This window comes from Solea solea, chromosome 7 (genome assembly GCF_958295425.1).
Source record: "Solea solea chromosome 7, fSolSol10.1, whole genome shotgun sequence".
In the NCBI taxonomy this organism is placed as follows: Eukaryota; Metazoa; Chordata; class Actinopteri; order Pleuronectiformes; family Soleidae; genus Solea; species Solea solea.
Window position 1 is genome coordinate 27,461,953 of NC_081140.1, and position 17,579 is coordinate 27,479,531.

Here is a 17,579-nt window from a genome sequence, read left to right on the forward strand (position 1 = left end):
GTCAGAAAGCTGTTTTAAAAAGCAACTACATAAAAACTGATGATGCCCCTCATTCATATATATTTTTTTAACACTTTTCTGTGCCTAACAATTTAAATGTAAGTTACAATACATAAAATTAAGGGATTAACAGTGATAAAATGTTTTAGTTATGGGTATAAATACGGATATGAGAGCTGCAATGATTAAATACTAAATGACTTTTCTGCTTCTTCGATGTGAATATTTTCTGATTTCTGATTAAAACTGAATTTTTTTTTTTATAGATTATAGATGAATTTTTTATAGATTCATTCATTTTATAGACCAAACTACAACAGACTATTAGGGCCACATTTAGATAAATGTTTTCTTCATTTATGAGAATAAAGCCGTAAATTACGAGAATGAAGTGGGAATGTTCTTACCTGTTGTTTTAAAAGAGGAGAGCAAGAAAATACATCTTTTCCGCAGAAAGAACCAGGCTGACTTGGAGGAAATCGCTGCTTTTGCGGAGGGGGGAAATAGCTGGAACTGGTCGACTGCAGGGTTATCGGTGGATGCATCAGCGGGCCATTCAGGGGGGTTTTGTGGTTTCTCTAGTTTATCATATGAATCCACAAATGAAACCACAGTTCCAGCTATTTCCCCAACCACAAAAGCAGCGATTTCCTCCAGGTCCGCCTGGTTCTTTCTGTGATAATTTTTCTTGCATATACTTTTTTAAGTCCTGATACTTATCATGATGATACAATGTGATGCTGATGTGCCAAAAGTATCTCCTTGTTTCCACGAAATGCTCCACGGCCCTCATTTTAACAACTTTCCTCTTCTAAAACAACAGGTTAGAATATTACGACTTTATTCTTGTAAATTTACTTTATTTTCGAAGACTGTGAAAAAAATTTTCTCACCGTTGCCCTAAAACTCATCGAACCAAACAACTAAATGTCTGATACTTGAAATGTTCCTCTGTAATGTCTGTGTGAAATTAGAAGACCTCACAGTGAAATATTTTAAATTTTTTTTAATTATAATACATGTTACTTTGTCATGCATGAGAATATTAATTGAATTAAATTTTTTCCACGAAAAGGAGCCGTGAGTGTTTGTAAAGGAGTGTGTGGAGGTTTACCTGAGTGTGTGTGGGCTGTGGGCTCTGCAGGTGGATCCACAGACAGTTGTTTGAAGACGGCGTATTTATCAGAGGAAGCCACGGAGGCAGCTGATGAGGAGGAGCCAGACACTGGTGTCAGCATGACAGGAGCACTGCAGGGACACAAAAGGCCTGAGTCTCACACACACACACCAGCATGAGAGCGCTTCAATAGTCGGGTTTAATCCCTGTGAGTTGACTGAGCCGACTGAACATTTACTTTAAGCTCCCAGAGTCGGAAACCTTGATTATCACTTTACGATCTGCAATACATGGTCCATGTTAGGGTCGTCTTGATTACAGCAGTACCTTAAAGCTAAAAGGACTATGGTAGAAGTTGAAGTCCCTTTTTTTATAATATTCCTGAAGTAAAAGTCTTAATTTTCTGATATAAAGCCATGGTGGATCAGTGATAGGGCCAGTTGTCTTTCAACTGGAAGGTTGTGGGTTCAAAACCAAGCTCCCTGACTTTTCTCAGCTTCTTAAATGTGAATATTTTCAAGAAATTAGTAAAAAACATGTTTGTAAACAGAAAAAAAAGACATTTTATGGACCAAACAACTACAGATTAAAAGATTATGACATTCATCATTAGTTGCATTTTATTTTTTTTTAACATTTCAACTCATTATCATAATCATTTAATGAAGTTTTCACCTAATTTCACTCAAGCACTCTTTAAAACACAGCAGCAGAGTTAGATGAGGAGATTTAAACACTAAACATTCGGGCTGAATCCATTACTAAATTACTAAATTAATCCTCAACTATTTTGTCAATTTTTCTAATAATTACGAACAAGCTTTTGTGGACAAAGCAAGACATTTGAGAACTGGTTTTTAACATTTAACTACCTGTGCTTTTTATTATTATTATTATTATGAAAACATAACCACTTTTTCAGGCATAAAACACAAAGCTAAAATCAGCTGCAAACTAGAGAGCAGCTCTCTAATCAAGATGTTATATTTCATTTTCACACACAAAGGCTATTTTAATGGACTGAGTGACATGCTGAGGCTGTCACAGATCCATTAAAAGCCAAGGAATCGCGTGGCGTAGAATTAAATAACTAAATAAATAAATAAATGAATCCTGGTCAAGACACAAATTGTTGTTTGTACACTTGTGGTTTCGACTTAATGTGACTTCTGTACAAAAAATATGATTTCATCGCGCTAAAAGGAGTCGGTAGTGAGTGGAGCCATTAGGCTCACACTTTCCACAGCGAGACATCAGACTGTTACGCCTGTCGCTCTCAGACGAGCAACTTAACAAGAGCCTTTCACTCACTCATTTAATTAGACTCTACAGCAATCACATGGTCATGGGTAAAAAGTTCAGGGGGTAAAAAAAAAGTTCTACTTTCTCTTTGTCAATCAACTGATAATTGCCTCGAGGCAGGAGCTCTGTGTCTGCTGTCCGCTGAAATGAATTCATTAAGAGATGAAGTCAAACTCATTGTTATTCAGGGATGACTATTGTGAGATATTGAGTCCGTGTGTCTGACTGTAAGCTTTCAAAGACATATGATATAACGTAAGATATACGATACAACATAAGATATAAACATTGCCAGAAAATCAAAATTAATTGGCAAGAATTTTTGATAATGGATGAATCAGATGTTTTTCTTGATAATTACAAACAACTTTCTTTTTTTTCTGGTTTCTTTGCTCCATAGAAGAAAGAAATGATACAAATTCAATAATTTTCTGCCATTTTCTGGACCAAACAATCGAGAAAAATCAGCAACAGATTAATGGATTATCAAAATAACTGTTAGTTTCAGCCCTAAACATTAAAAGACCATCACTGAAAGCCAACAGTATGAAAGAATAAGTTCTTTCAGAAACAGAAAAACAGCTGCAGTACAACAATAATTTTAATGAAAATATGTTCTGTATATCTGCATATTTTGGCCTTGTAGTTAATATAACATGTACTCATATCCCTGACATGACTGTTGTGTGGTCACTGCTCGTTTTCCCCGGCACGCATGGTGAGAAATTACCATAAACACGCACGTATAAAATAAAAATCCCAGCCAACATGACACAGCAATATAATTTCTCAGCTATTCTGACAGTGTAAGCACCATTTAACTGTGGAACAGGAGGAGAGACATTAAGAAAAAAGACACAGCTTCCATCAAGTTCCTCACAACTTGTGCAAAGCTGAGCCAAATGAATTTATGAAGCGCAGAGACACATCGGACATCTCAGCCTCAACAGTGTAACAAGACAGCATAACTGCAAGAGTAGGATTTAAATTAAAAAAAAGGGTTAAATCAGAGTTTCCTCAGCACTTATTCACTGTACCTGTTTTGGTGCTGAGGTGCAATGGTGGTGGGGAAACTTCCTCCCGATTCCCCATGGAACTCAGTGAAGGAGTGGTCCTTTGTTCCTGCCTTTGGAGCCTCCTGGAAATCTTGGAAGTCATCGTCATCTGCTTTGGTCCCCTGTGTCTGCAACAGTTAACAAGAACTACAGTGATGAAGAGAATAAAATTAATCTACGCTTGTCACGGTTCGGGACACGTGTGTACTGTTCGGTTTATGACGTGCAATGTAGCGTAAGCCTTGCGTCATTTGGTACGAGGAGGCGTGTACTGTTGAGTGCAAAAATTTCACGAGGAGACGCAGGAGGAGCCCCAGAGTTGGAGGATGCGCCAGCAGCAGCATTGTTTTATTCTCCTGTGTGGGAGCATTTCAGATTTGCTGTAATCTATGATGACAGCGGTAAAAAGTTGATGGACAAAACTGTAACTGTATGCAAGCACTGCACAACACGTGTTACTTATGCTAGCGGCAACACTTCAAATATGCTACTGCATCTGCGGAGACATCACCCCAGTGTGACGCTTGACAGCACACGGAAGAGAGAGTCGGGTAAGAAAAAGCAACTTCTGCTCCCTGCAGGATTTAAACAATAAAGCAATGGGGGTGTTTATAGCAAAAGATATGCGGCCTTATGTCGTGCTGAAGGATTATGCAGAATTTTAGCATATGATTAAAGTACTTGAGCTGCGGTATAATATTCCATCCCGGCATCTCTTCAGAAACACAGTGATTCCTGAACTTTATGAAGAGACACCACGACGAATTGTCAAAGAATTGCCAGACACCGCTTACGTGGTTCTTACTACAGATGGATGGACCTCCGGGGCCACTGAAAGTTTTCTAACTGTGACTAATTCGGAGTAGAAGATGAAAAGCTCCGTTTTGCAGACCCGCCCACTTTATGAAAATCACACAAGTGAGCATCTCTCTGAAGCACTGACACAAGCAGCGACAGAATGGAAACTAGAATAAATATATAAACTTGTAAATGCAGCAATGTCTCTCCTCTTACTGTTTCAAAATCTCTGGATTGTTATAATGATGTGCTTAATCCCTAATCAAGCTGCCTCATTATTTCAGTTATTTCACATATCTTCCTACCTAACTACTTGTATGCACATCTACCAAGCTACATATCTACCTACACATATTTACTTACTATCTAGTTAGGTAAATATGTAGTAAGGCTGGCTGGGAGATATGTATAGGTAGATTTGTATCTGCTTATCTCTCCACCTGCCTAACTACTTATTTACCTACCTACCTACCTACCTACCTATGTATTTACCTCCTTATCTACCTACCTATCTAAGCATCTACCTACATATATACCTATACATATATGCCTGCGTATTTCTCATCAGAGCACAAATATCAAGTGTGCAGGAAAAGACAGGGTAGAAGCCTACGTTACCTGTGCAGGAGGAAAGCTGGCGATGAAGTTGGTGTTTGAAGGCGGTTGAGCTGGTGCTGCAGGTGTCATTGCCATGACTGGTGGAGTTGGTGAGGGCATGGCCATGGAGACTGGAGGCTGGCTAATCATGGGCTGCTGGTGAGAGGGCATGACCTGGGCCATGGTCATAGCCAAGGCGGGCAGGTTGGGCACTGGCGGAGAAGGGAACTGACTGAGGATTTCAACATTCATGGCTGGAAGGCCACTCTGAAATGAAGGAGAACACAGGTTGAGTTATTTTATGTTTCATTTTTTTTTTTTTTTATTCCTTTACACTGCGTCGGGAGAATAACAACGAATGAAGAACCTACTGTATTGTACAGACCTCCATTGCTGTCTTACAGCGTTTAAAAATACACTAATGAGCGCTGTCGTGACTGAACTAGACCACTTTAGCTTATTCCGAGTCTGTCCCACATACTGTACAGTAAAATCACCGAATATGAAGCTAAAACAGCACCAAACAAACACACAATCTACTCCTTTGCCAGAAAACTAGTGTCCAGTTGAATATTTGTACATTTTCAACAAATGAGAGCTTATTTTTTATGTTTTAGTGATTTGTTGACAATAAAAATTGTTGAGATAATTTAAAGATTGACAATGGTAATGGGAGCTATCACGGTTTCACTGTTGAAGACAGGCTGATGTGTGCGTATAAATTATTCATCAAAGCCGCACTCCTTTGAATGCACCTTATCCTGCTCGTTGACAGATTTACATCAACAGAGGTGTCATTATTATTCCTTGCATGGAAGTGGCGGCATGTGGTGTTTTGTGAGCTGCCTGCAGATTTGCTTCCCCTCTGGGCTGCTGCTGCTGCCGCCGGTGGTAGTGGTGCTGGTGGAGGTGGTGACAGACCCAGACTGAGGATGATAAGAAGCCTCCTGCCAACCTCGGCTGACGTGGACTCAGCCGTATATTTGGCTCACAGTGTTTCACAAGCCCCGGGCTGATTTACGGCATCACTTCTCTCCATCTAGCAAAAGCCTGTCTCGTTTCAGTGTGGATTTTATGGCGGCACGCCGCTCCGCTGTGAAGCCCATTCAGTCGTTCTAAGTGGATCATTTGTCTCGGGGGGCTCTATCCGCTTACCTGCGCCACGCCAATTAGTGCGAGTACAGTGTACAGCTCCTCCTTGGTCAGCAGGCCGGGCGTTGTGCGGTTGGCGGTAGCCCAGATTTGTCCCAGAGCTTCCCTGGGAAGACCCGACGACATTAGGATCGGGTAGAGCTTGGCCGTGTCGATCCCTGCCGGTGTCATGGTGAACTCGAGAACCTTCTTGAACATTTCTGTGGATGGAGACTCACAGTATTAGGCCATAAACCAAGTGGAAATTGTTCTGCGCATGTAAAGGTTCCTGTTCCCACTAATGACAGTTGTGGAATGACTACTAACACTACAAAAACATTTATTTTATTTCACAAGATACCAACTGTAAACTTCTTTTTTTTTTATTTACGAAACTGCGGCAGGAGCAAATCATTTTTAAAATGTATAACTTTTACTCTGAGTACATTTCAAACAAGCTACTTTGTTTTACTTTAACTTAAGTTAAGTGAAAATGTTATCAAAACAGTGGTTTTAACACTTGTGCAGTCTTTCTTATGTTATATGGAACAAAGAAACCAGAAAATATTTCCATTCAAGAAGCTGAAAAAACAGAGAAACCCATGCCGATTAATGGATTAACAAAAGAGTTGAGGATTACTTTAGTAATCGATTTAATAACTGATTTTACTGCAGCCCTGGATTCATTGATTATGAAAATAAGGGTTATTTTCAGCCCTGGAGTGTGAAGGTTTACCTGGGATGAGGCTGTCGTTGTACAACCAGGACGGCAGCATGGGCTGGATGTGCTCTTGTTGTGGGTAAACGCCAACACCTGCTGTCACGCACACGCACACACACACAGATACAAGTTAGTTACTAGACCATAATCCTCGCCCAGACATACGCTTTGCCAAACTGCTTGGCAGCAAAGTCCTACACCTGACGTCTGGAAGGTAGGGCGCAGATGTGACGCTTCCTTCCCTGCACTGAAGCACAAACAAATGTCTTGACTTCTGAAAAATGTCTGTCTGTGAGCCAGATTTAAGGAACCAAGAGAGGAGACAGAGGAATTAAACTAATCACACCAAGCTAAATAAACTTTTAAAACCCGCTCCAGCTCATTTGTTATGGCACACACTATTTTGTTTACTCAGGCAGCCACTTTGCACATAACCCTCTCATCTGTCCTTAATGAATCTAATTATGATGAGTCTTTTATGTTTCCCTTGATGACAAGCAAACAAAAGATTTTAGCACAAGGGAGAAGCATGCGTAGTCTGCGCCCCCTAGTGGCACCTGCACAGATCCCTGTTAGCATGCACCACAGGTCGTTCTCTGGGAGGAAACATATGAGTAAGCAGCTCATGGGAGGTAAGAAGGTTGTTATTGCAGGACAGCGACAGAAACAGTGTCCACTTCCACAAGAGCAGCAAACGCAAACAGTCGTCTTTAGAAACATTTGTGGAGGAAGGAGCAGAGGAATAAAAGCAGGCGGGAGTTAAGAGCAGAGAGGGCATAAGGACAAAAAAAAAATTACAAATACACTGCCACTCCACAGAAACAGCACTTTCCCTAAATGATCCATTTCTTTTTCGATGACACAACATTGTGTCATCTACACAAAAAGCCCAAAACATATCTACAGGTGAAAAAGGGGCATTTTTTTCTTGTATTGACCTTAAAGCTGAGGGAGTTTAAAGGTTCAAATAGCAAAGAACACAGTCTTTCTAATGAGTGACGACCTTCCTTGATCAAAGTGTACCTCAAATGAATGTCTGCGGACGCGTAGTACAACACCGGGCCAGCGAAGATTGCGTAATGCAAAGCTGATTTTGGTGTTTTTGTGGGGAAAACAATCATTTTAAACAACGTACGTGTCGTGTAAAAATAGCGCAATGAATCGCATCCAATGCTACAATCTGCATTTTGGTAAGGGCAAATGAGAGATGAAAAGGAGGCATTTTAAGGCTCCTTAAGGGGGAAACTATTGTTTCTCTTTACCTTAAAGGTAACATTTACAATAGCACAATGGCCAGTGACATTGGAATTTACATGAATTCAAAGCTGTAAAGTCTTGACATGACATGACTTGTAAAGAACCCCTGGCAATGTGTGCTCTGTACAAACCTTATTTATTCGAATGGTATACATTATAATGTTTACAACCGGACAGCGAGACAGAATACGGAAATCCAGGACGACAAGGTAAGAAAACTAAAGCGGAAAGGCGAAACCATCTCCAAACACGACGACGGCGGCATAGATGGCCTCAGTCAGTGCCAGAGCAAGAAAGAGGTGGGATTTATGACATCATAGGTTTCCCCAAAGTAGCTCATTGGTCATCCACATGAAAAGGCAAGGGTGGTGTTTGGGGATTTTCAAAAAACAAAAGTGTTTCAGTTCTCCCAAAAATGCTGGTTCCATGCAGATTCACCAAGCCTCGTTTTCATGTGAACAGACCCTTAAAAAAAGAAGGTGAAGAAAATGTCCAGATGCCAAGTAGAGATGAACCAGTTATTATGACCCAAAGAGATAGAACAGATTAAGCTGCTTCAAGGAGGTACATGATTATTGTGTCGAGGTTGAAAAGAAAGAAAGGAAGAAAGAAAACCACTGCCTTTGTTTTGGGTTAATGTCGCAGCAAAGCAACAGAGAAGAAGAGGGAAAAAGAAGCAGTGAATCTAATAAACGGGCACTTCTCTCACCACTTTCACTACTGCTGTGGGGGAAGGAGGAGGAGGAGGAGGAGGAGGAGGAGGAGGAGTCAACACCTGACACCGGGAGTACACTGGGTGCTGCTGGCACCGGGGCCTCTGGTGGTTTCGCTTGGATGAATAGAGAACTCAAGTCCTTGGGGGCTGCAGCCCAGTTCCTGGATTTAGTGCTGGGTTGAAACTGAGTGGCAACTTTAGCTCTAGGACCCATTTCAGCCAAACTCCGCCTGGATTTAAAGCTAACGTGGGCCGTCATATCAGCAGAAAAATCACACGAGGAGAACAGCTTCTGTTCCAGGGACGGGCCTAGAGGGGGTGTGAATGAGGAACACATGTCTTTATAACAAAGACCCACTTTCAGGCCTGGTCTTAACATACAGTACGTCCAAACCTCCGACCGAAACCAGGCTCTACTCTGACTCGCTTCACTGCAGAAAAATAAAAATAAGATTTTAACCACTAGAAAAAGAAATCTTAAGTGGATCAATGTTAATTGGCACAAATTCTATTTAATTATAAATAAATAAATCTAATTTAAAAAGAAGAGGCTCAGGAATGTGGTCAGACCTGTACTTGAATTGGATCAAGGATGGACGTTATCACCAGGTCTAAGCGGGGTCCAAGTCTAGGTTCACACAGCCGTTTGGATTTCCTATTTACGTGTAGCTGTTGGTAAAATCTGTAGACTTTAATGACTCACAGCAGATCCACACACATTTTCAACACTGAAGATCTTTGTCAGGGTCCAAACGGGTTGATATTTTTATTCTTAATTTATTAGCGTTGTGTATATTTCTTCCTGCACCATGCAGCATTTATTCTGCCTTTTCCTTTAAAAGCACCTTTGACAAACTTGCGACAGTCCTTGAACCCACCACTAAGATTCTTTTTCCAGACAAACCATTTAAGTTGTTTTTGGCCTCCTTTAACTGCTATCATCAGATCGCATTTAACCGTTACGTTACGAAAAACAGGTTTAATGTCTGCAATGAAACAAGTTAATTAGTTAAATAATAAAGAATATTTAATTGGAGTGTTTTACTCAGAGTGAGTGTAGATTATGAGGACGGGAGGAGAGGAGGAGGAGTCAACAAAGCAAAAGACGAGTTACCTTGAAATGCAGAGTGGGAGCTGGTGTTGACAGCAGAGTGTTGGGAGGCAGTGGGAATGGACACACAAGTGGGGAGGGACTGAGGGAGGGACTGTGAGGAAGGGAGTGAAGGTTGGATTTGGTCTTGAGAGGAGAGGTGGAAGTTGGAGGAAGAGAGGGCGTTTTCAGGGCCCCGGACAAAGTCACTAAAGTCGTCTTCGTCCTCAGTTAAACCTGTGCTGGGGGCGGGGGGCGGCAGCTGGACGTGGTTCTGAGAGGAGAGGCCAAAGGTGGCGGAGGAAGTAGTGGAGGTGGAGATGGAGGAAGAGGAGGAGGGCAGAGAGAAGGAGGCCGGGCCATCTACAGGCCCCTGAAAGTCACTAAACTCGTCATTGTCCTCAGACAAAGGCGGGGGGGGCAAGTGAGTGGTGACAGACGAGTGTGATGGCGATGAGTCTGCAAAAATGAAGACATAATGATGATGGCACGTCTCACACACACAGCAGTGGAGAATGAATAATGAGAATTAAGGGCTGTACATGTGTGTTACACCAGAGATACTGATAAAGAAGTCGTAACCTTGTATAGACTTGTCATAATAAATGGAATATTAAAAGGTCCAGTGTGTAAAATGTAGGTATTTATTCATTAACAAACTTCTAACTGAAGACTACATAGGTTCTTCATCACACGTGCAATAGAAGGATGAGGTGAGGGATATTCTTCTTCTTACATATATCTGCAACATGCAACTTTAACAATAAATGCTGCTACATTTTACACACTGTAACTTTAAAGAGAAAATATATGCCAATTATCTAGTGAAATCTTGTGAAGTTGAAGCTTGTTTATTTACAGAAATATTAAGATTTAACAATGTGTCAACACAGAGATGTGGAAATTAGAGCTTGTTGACAAAAACCAGACGTTGCATGCATTTCTCTTTATGTGATATTTTAGCTTTACAAATCACTTGTGTCTTTGGGATTTTGGTCAATATTGGACCAACACTAGTCAAATTTATGACCAGGAAGTACAAGTGAACTCTAACAATTTTAAGGAAAAGGAAATCAAATTTACAATACAAACAATAAAATGTCAACAAACAGATGTTGATAGACACAGATGTTAAAAAAAGACAATACTAAAACAGAATACTGACAAATAAGACAGGTGTACATATGAATTATGAGACTGAAAACCAAAAGTGGTTATGAATCTGTGCTGTATATTGTGTACATGGGATGGGCATGAGTTTTGATTATTTGCTTCCGGTATAAAAAGTCGATCAGTTTGGATGAATCATGAAATTTACGAGGTCCCTTGAATGCATCCTGCTCCTCGAAGATCAGGGGTCTCAAATTTAAATGACCTTGAGGCCTCAAAGCATCTCGTCTGACAAGCAGGGGGCAGACCAGTGGAAAAAAAATAAAAGGTCAACTTTATGGGGGGAAAAAATGAACTATTCAGTCGGGGGGAGGGCAATATGAGCAACTCCTTCATGATATCACAATGAAACAATATTAGTAGTAGTAAAACATGATAGATATTTCTCAGAATTTCAAAATAAAAGTGTCCGTCAGAAATAACTTGACGTTACTTGACATAAGGTGGCAGGCCATGTCAAATTGATTGAAGGCCACAAGTTTGAGCCCTCTGCTGTAGATCGTGCATGTGATGAAATTTACCAGGGTCTCTGAACACATCTCCTTAGCTCAACACAAAGGGAATCCTGCATTATGTAGAATATTTGACAAATAATACAATGAAATATTCTAATATTTTGGCCAGAAATGCCCATCCCTATTGTGTACAGAGTGTCCACAGTGGCTCTTGTGGCTGCCAGCTTTGTGACCGTCACGCTGACCTGCCTCTAATCCCATTATTAGCCTGAGATTGAAGGCATTAGAGCAGAGTCACAGTCACACACAAACACACTGAGCAGATAAACAGGAAAAGGCCACACTTACTAAGACTGGAGTGTTTCAGTGTTTTGTACCTGGCTTCTTTGTCTGTGACGACGGTGTCGGGTGCATCTTTGCATCTCGGCTGAAGCCGTCCAGGTTGCCTTTGATTGCCTCCAAGGCGTCGTCGCGGCTCTTCTCCCCCGTCTGAGTGAGTGAAGCACAGCAGAGAATCAAAGAGACCGCAGGGTGAGAGAGGCAGGTGGTGGACGCTGGTACAAAAATACTCAGCTGAAATTTGATGCCAACGCAGATTTTATGGAACTGACCACTTTTTGATCACATTTTTTATTGCTTCATCTTGAATTACCACCATGGTTGCCATGGTAACCCACACACGGGTCAAAGGAAGGCGAATGAACGGAATGTCTCCGTTCATTTCTCCATGTGAGATGGAACGGTGGCATTGTCCTTTCATCGATTTCGCTCACATTTCACTACCAAACACTACCAGAGTTGGCGCTGCACACACTGGTGCCCTGAGTAAGTCACCTGTCAGGCAAACTGTTGGTAAATATAGAGGTGCAAGGAACGATTATTTTCATAATCCATTAATCTGTCTATTATTCTCTCGATTAATCGTTTGGTCCATAAAAAATCAGAAAACCTTAACAATTGTTGATCCGTGTTTGTCAAACCTGGAAATGATGATGTTCTCAAGTGTCTTGTTTTGTCCACAAACCAAAATTATTCACTTTTAATGATTTCTTTGTTATCCAGAGCAAAGAAATTAAGAAAATAAAATTAAGAAGCTTGAACCATCGGAAATCTTGTTTTATCATGAAAAAAGCTTCAATCCGATTAATCGATTATCAAAATAGTTGTCGATTAATTTAGTAATCGATTAATAATCGATTCATCTATTAATTGTTTCAGCTCTAGTTAAATATTAACATTTTAGACATTTCCTTTACTAAATGTTGGAGATTAACGCAACGTTTTCAGGATTTTTAAGTCTGTAGTAATTGAATTGCCCTTTGTGGAGAGAGACAGAGAGGGGGGTGGCGGGGGGGAGAGAGAGATTCACCTTGGGTTTGACGCTGCTGAGCAGCCTCAGCTTCTGTTTCTGTTCCTCAAACTGTCGTCTCTTCCTGTCTTCCTCCAACATCTTTTGCTGCTGCTCTAGACGCTTTCTGAAAGGTGCAAAGACAACAGAGAATATTTGGAAAAGAGGACAAAACTAATTTGTGTGAGAGACTTCCGAGACAGGATCAGACTTCCCTGACCTGCTGTTTTCATTTGTTATCGATTGTTGAAGCAAACTCACTCTATCAAGATTTTATGTGATGGAGGAAACAAATACTGGAAGTGCCACACTTCCAGTATTTCCAGTATAAAATAGAAGTCAGATCTCTAGTTACTTACGCGTTCAAAAATAAGGTCTGTCTGTTTGTCTTTTTCTGTCTTTCGTGGTCGTATTTAATAACCAAGCTACTGTTTTTCACATATAAAAACACAGTATATCACAAATTGTATATGCATTTATTTTTTTTTGTATATTTTTGTAATTATAAAAATTGGGATAGAACCAAGATAAGATAAAGAGACAAGATTAAAAACAGCAGCTGTGGGAAAAAATAGCTTAAAAATCTAACATTCTGCTAAAAAAAGAAACATATTTCTTGGCATTTGGCTTCCAGGTAGAGATGATGCTGATAGGAACATAATACAGTCGTTCACAAAGACCCTCAGATGGCTCACAGACGATACCGTATATAAAATGAAGGTATCTCATTGAAAAAGTCTGGTTTAATGGTTTAACAGTTCAAAATAATACAAGTTCTTACAGAAAAAGTCAGAAATGTAGCCTTGTTGTGATTTATACTTAAAAAGTGTATTGGTTCGCGATCGATTTTTTTTTTTTTTTTTTCAAAGTGGCTCCTTGTGTAAAAGGTGAGTGAAACACAGTCAGTGTGTTTACATTCATGTTAAACGTCTGATTTTTGTCGGACTAAGACAATAATTCGGTTTTCTTTATGTCATGTGAACACATTTATCCGACTAAAACCGAGCTGGTCTTTTAGTCGGACTAACATAACTGGATAATGCGATTCATAGTCAGACTGGAGTCAGACTTGGCGTTGTGCTCGCACACCAAAATGTCCTCCCTGGTCTTGGACCCGGAAGTAGAAGGAGACGACGTATTAACTGTGACGGTGGCGTCTTTCTTTGGAAAGATGATAACCACAAGAGCCATGCTCCATCTAATTTGTATCTAATTTCTGTGACATAAAGGTCAACAAGAAACTGATTAAATTCACGGCCAATTCCTCCTCTGCGTGTATACTCGGACTCTGCCAGTTGTCTGATTGCCTGTCTTAGTCGGCTACGGCCTTAGCCAGATTAAACTGTGCATGAAAACGAGCCGAGTGATATCACTGAAAGTTGCCATGAAAAGTTTGGATGAAAATGGATAGAAAATTCCAAGTAGATGTACAGATTGATAGTGAAGACAAAAACAAACAATTACCATGACCCTCACACTGACACCAGAGGTAAAAACCAAGTCCAATTCTGACCAATTCTACAGAAATTAAACTAAATAAAAGTCTGTTTTCCCACATTAGTTTAAAGTGAGCAGAGTCTCTGTGATGAAATACGTGTTAAAAAAAGTCTTACTGATGCTCCTCAGCCATCTGTTTCTGCATGTCAGCTGTGAACTGAGGTCCTGCAGGTCTCATACCCATAAACTGAGGCTGACCCAGGAACTGCATCCCAGGCGCCTGCATCCCAATCGCCATCCCACCCTGTCAGGATTTAGTAAAACAAACATGTAAGATAACAGAAACAACATTTTCTATATTATTGGTAATAATGATGGAAAAACAATGTTCAGAACAGGGTTAAGAGGCTTTTTCTAAAGGCCTCCATTGTTAAATCAAAGTAACACAATTATGTATTTATTAATTAAAGCAAAATGTATAAAGGAACAAATATTGGGACAAATTCTATAGAAAATAATCAGTCTAGAAGATAAATAAAAACTCACCTGCATGGTCATGGCTCCTGGATTCATCTGACCCCCAAAGTTCATTCCCATCATGCCTTGCATGTTCGGCTGCATGACAGGAACCATAGGGAAACCCTGCTGTTGTTGATGCTGCTGCTGTTGCTGCTGCATGGGGACCAGACCTGCGCGCACACACACACACACACACACACACACACAAACACACTGTATAAATGCAGTCATTGCTTACAGCAGATATGGCTAAATATCACAGTGTGCTCAATAACTAGAAAAAATCTAAAGTAAACTAGGACTGCACTGTCATGATAGGGCCCTTGCGTGCCCTCGCAAGTCGGGGAGTGCAGCACCTCACTTCCAAATCCGCAATAACTTCCGATAACTTTTTGATACTTTGACGTGCCTAGCTCATTTACGTAGGGTGCAAATGGGCAAAATGGACGCCAACATTCCAAATGGCCGACTTCCTGTTGAGTTGAGGCCATGGTTGATCTTTTATGTTCGTCTTGGTCTCTAACATCTTCCCACCAAGTTTCGGGAAATTTGGCTGGCACTTTTTACGATTTTATTAACTAGCATTTTTATTGCTAGCATCAGAATATACTGATATCATACAGCACCTGGACGAGTGAGGTGAAATAAACGCTCCCCGAACGGTAAACCGCTGACAACAGGATTTGGAGTAACTTAAATAGGTGCTTATATGCAATTAGAATTCTCGTTTACATTGTAAAATCTACTTATTTTTTGATGCAAGTTTACACAGTTTTGTTTTCATAAACCGAAAAAAATGCTGCCCAAGTTTACTTTATGATGTAGTTTAGGTTTCTCTTTACCTCTTTGTACTGCCTCTACTTTTTGTCTTTATCAGAAGTAGAAAATAAATGTGTTTCTGTTTATTTGGTCAACTGCTGATAAACCTGGTGACACGTATTTGGGTGATAACTGCAGAGTAACTCACCTTGAGGCGGCCCCAGACCTCCTCCAACAGGATACATGAAACTATAGGAGGAAAAATAAACATTAAAAATCAGCTCAGATGAAAAGTTTTTATATCTACTTAGTCTGTGAGATCAACAAACAGCTTCAATCCCCCTCTAGTGATGCTTCAAAATGTTTATTTTATGTCAGAAGTGAGAGAGAATGCCAGAACTGGTGGCGTTTTGTTTCCACGGGCGACTTGGACTCTCGTCACAGTCTGGGCCTTTAATCGTTGGAGGTCTCTCCAAAACCGACAGAGTCTGTTCTCCGAGCCGAGCCAAACCACACACAGGCCTTCAGCTATTTGTCAAATCACTTATTACAGCTCGCGTCTTCAGGCTGGAACTGACGAGGCATAAACAAACGATATCAACGAGCCAGCTGGGCCTTCCTTTGCTTCCCTGAGACGGCAGCACGTCGACTTTCACCCTCCACAACCTCGAGATGCAGTGAGGGACTTACAGCTTTTGTTTTTTATTCGCAACTCGCAAAATAAAAAACATTTATATTTTAAAAACACTGGTCAAATGGGCTCTCACACACAATAAAAGGGTCATGTGGCACAGTTGCATTCCCGTGCTGCACACAGGAAGTGTTTGTTTGTGCTAACGGCTAGCTCACGCTCGCTGTGCAGCTTCCTAGCCTCTGAAAATAGCAGTAGCACACACACACTGTTGTTGTGATCATGTGGGCTCTACATGCATCCAACACGCAGAGCCCACGTGCTCACAACAGGCACTGCTGGATAGAAGTGCTCGAGCATAATGGACTGCTTGTATCGGAGTGCTTATATCGAGATTTTAGAGGCAGTCCGATATAATCCGATACTCATTTTTTGGCTGATATCGGACCGATATCTGATATCATTTTTGGATCAAGACATCCATACTTTAAAGTGAATATTTCACAAACTCGATAGAGTGAAAGTCATTTCCACGGCTGCCAAGTGGAGAAAAAATAGATAACAGCTAAATTCGTTTTTTCCGATTCATCATTTCCAAGTCGTAATCTGCTTTGTGTGGAATGTGCAGCTTAAAGAGCTTTTATTGGAGAAGTGCGGCTGTGCTGCGTTCTGCTGCAGATATCAGGTCATAGCAGAGCAGAGCTACAGATTAACATAGAGAGGGATAAGCTGTGACAGCAGCTGTGTGGACGCCAGCGTCTTTGTCCTGTAATCAACACAGCTGTGGACGAGTGGGAGACAAAAATACAGAGGCTCTGTTGTCTTCGTTATCGCCCAAGGACACCAAGCTAAAATTTTCAGCTGCAATGATTCATTCATTCATTTCATAATCAAATTCATCGTCAATTGTTTGTCCCTGTAAATTAATATTGGGCCATAAAATGTCAGGAATTGTTGATTATTGTCAAATGATGGTGTTTCTCAAATGTCTTGTTTTTGTACACAAACCAAGAATGATTCCAGTTTGAATGATTTCTGTTACATGGAGCAAAGAAAGCAGAACAACTGAAAAATCAGAGGAACTTGTTTTAATTAAAAGGTATAATTACAGTTAAACTTTAAAATTGAATATTCAAATAGCCTTTTTGCTTACAAATGTCCATCCCTATTTTTATCTTTATCTATCTAAAAGTTACATTTCTTTTGGTTTTTGACCTATTTCATATCTATATACATGATCTGTTTCATGTAAAGGCTGCAAAAACCATGTGAATTGTCAAAATTGGAAACTTTCCATTGGAATTACGAGAATAAAGTGGAAATGTTCAACATTTAAGGTTAGGAACTTAAATATATTTGGTAAATAACAATGTAGCATAATCTGTAGCTAAAAAAAGTCCAGATTTGATGAAAATACATTTGAATATCAATGTTATTCCTCAATCACAAGCATGTGTTTCTGTGTTTCCAGTGAGAG

At 40.4% G+C, this 17,579-nt stretch overlaps 1 protein-coding gene across 9 annotated transcripts in view; it reads right to left on the reverse strand.

The window, feature by feature from the left end:
• synrg (synergin, gamma) overlaps positions 1-17,579 on the reverse strand; it is a 43,559-nt gene that overhangs the window by 22,196 nt on the left and 3,784 nt on the right. For 3 of the 9 annotated variants that reach the window (XM_058633269.1, XM_058633267.1, XM_058633270.1), the window contains exons 2-13: positions 15,680-15,720; positions 14,740-14,882; positions 14,370-14,497; positions 12,778-12,883; positions 11,786-11,897; positions 9,808-10,242; positions 8,688-9,002; positions 6,737-6,817; positions 6,025-6,221; positions 4,891-5,136; positions 3,457-3,602; positions 1,115-1,248 (exon numbers count right to left, since the gene is read on the reverse strand). In XM_058633269.1, the coding sequence (XP_058489252.1) occupies positions 1,115-1,248; positions 3,457-3,602; positions 4,891-5,136; positions 6,025-6,221; positions 6,737-6,817; positions 8,688-9,002; positions 9,808-10,242; positions 11,786-11,897; positions 12,778-12,883; positions 14,370-14,497; positions 14,740-14,882; positions 15,680-15,720 (2,084 nt within the window). The remainder of the gene's footprint in view (positions 1-1,114; positions 1,249-3,456; positions 3,603-4,890; positions 5,137-6,024; positions 6,222-6,736; positions 6,818-8,687; positions 9,003-9,807; positions 10,243-11,785; positions 11,898-12,777; positions 12,884-14,369; positions 14,498-14,739; positions 14,883-15,679; positions 15,721-17,579) is intronic. The other 6 variants (XM_058633275.1, XM_058633276.1, XM_058633268.1 and 3 more) reach the window with 5 other exon arrangements.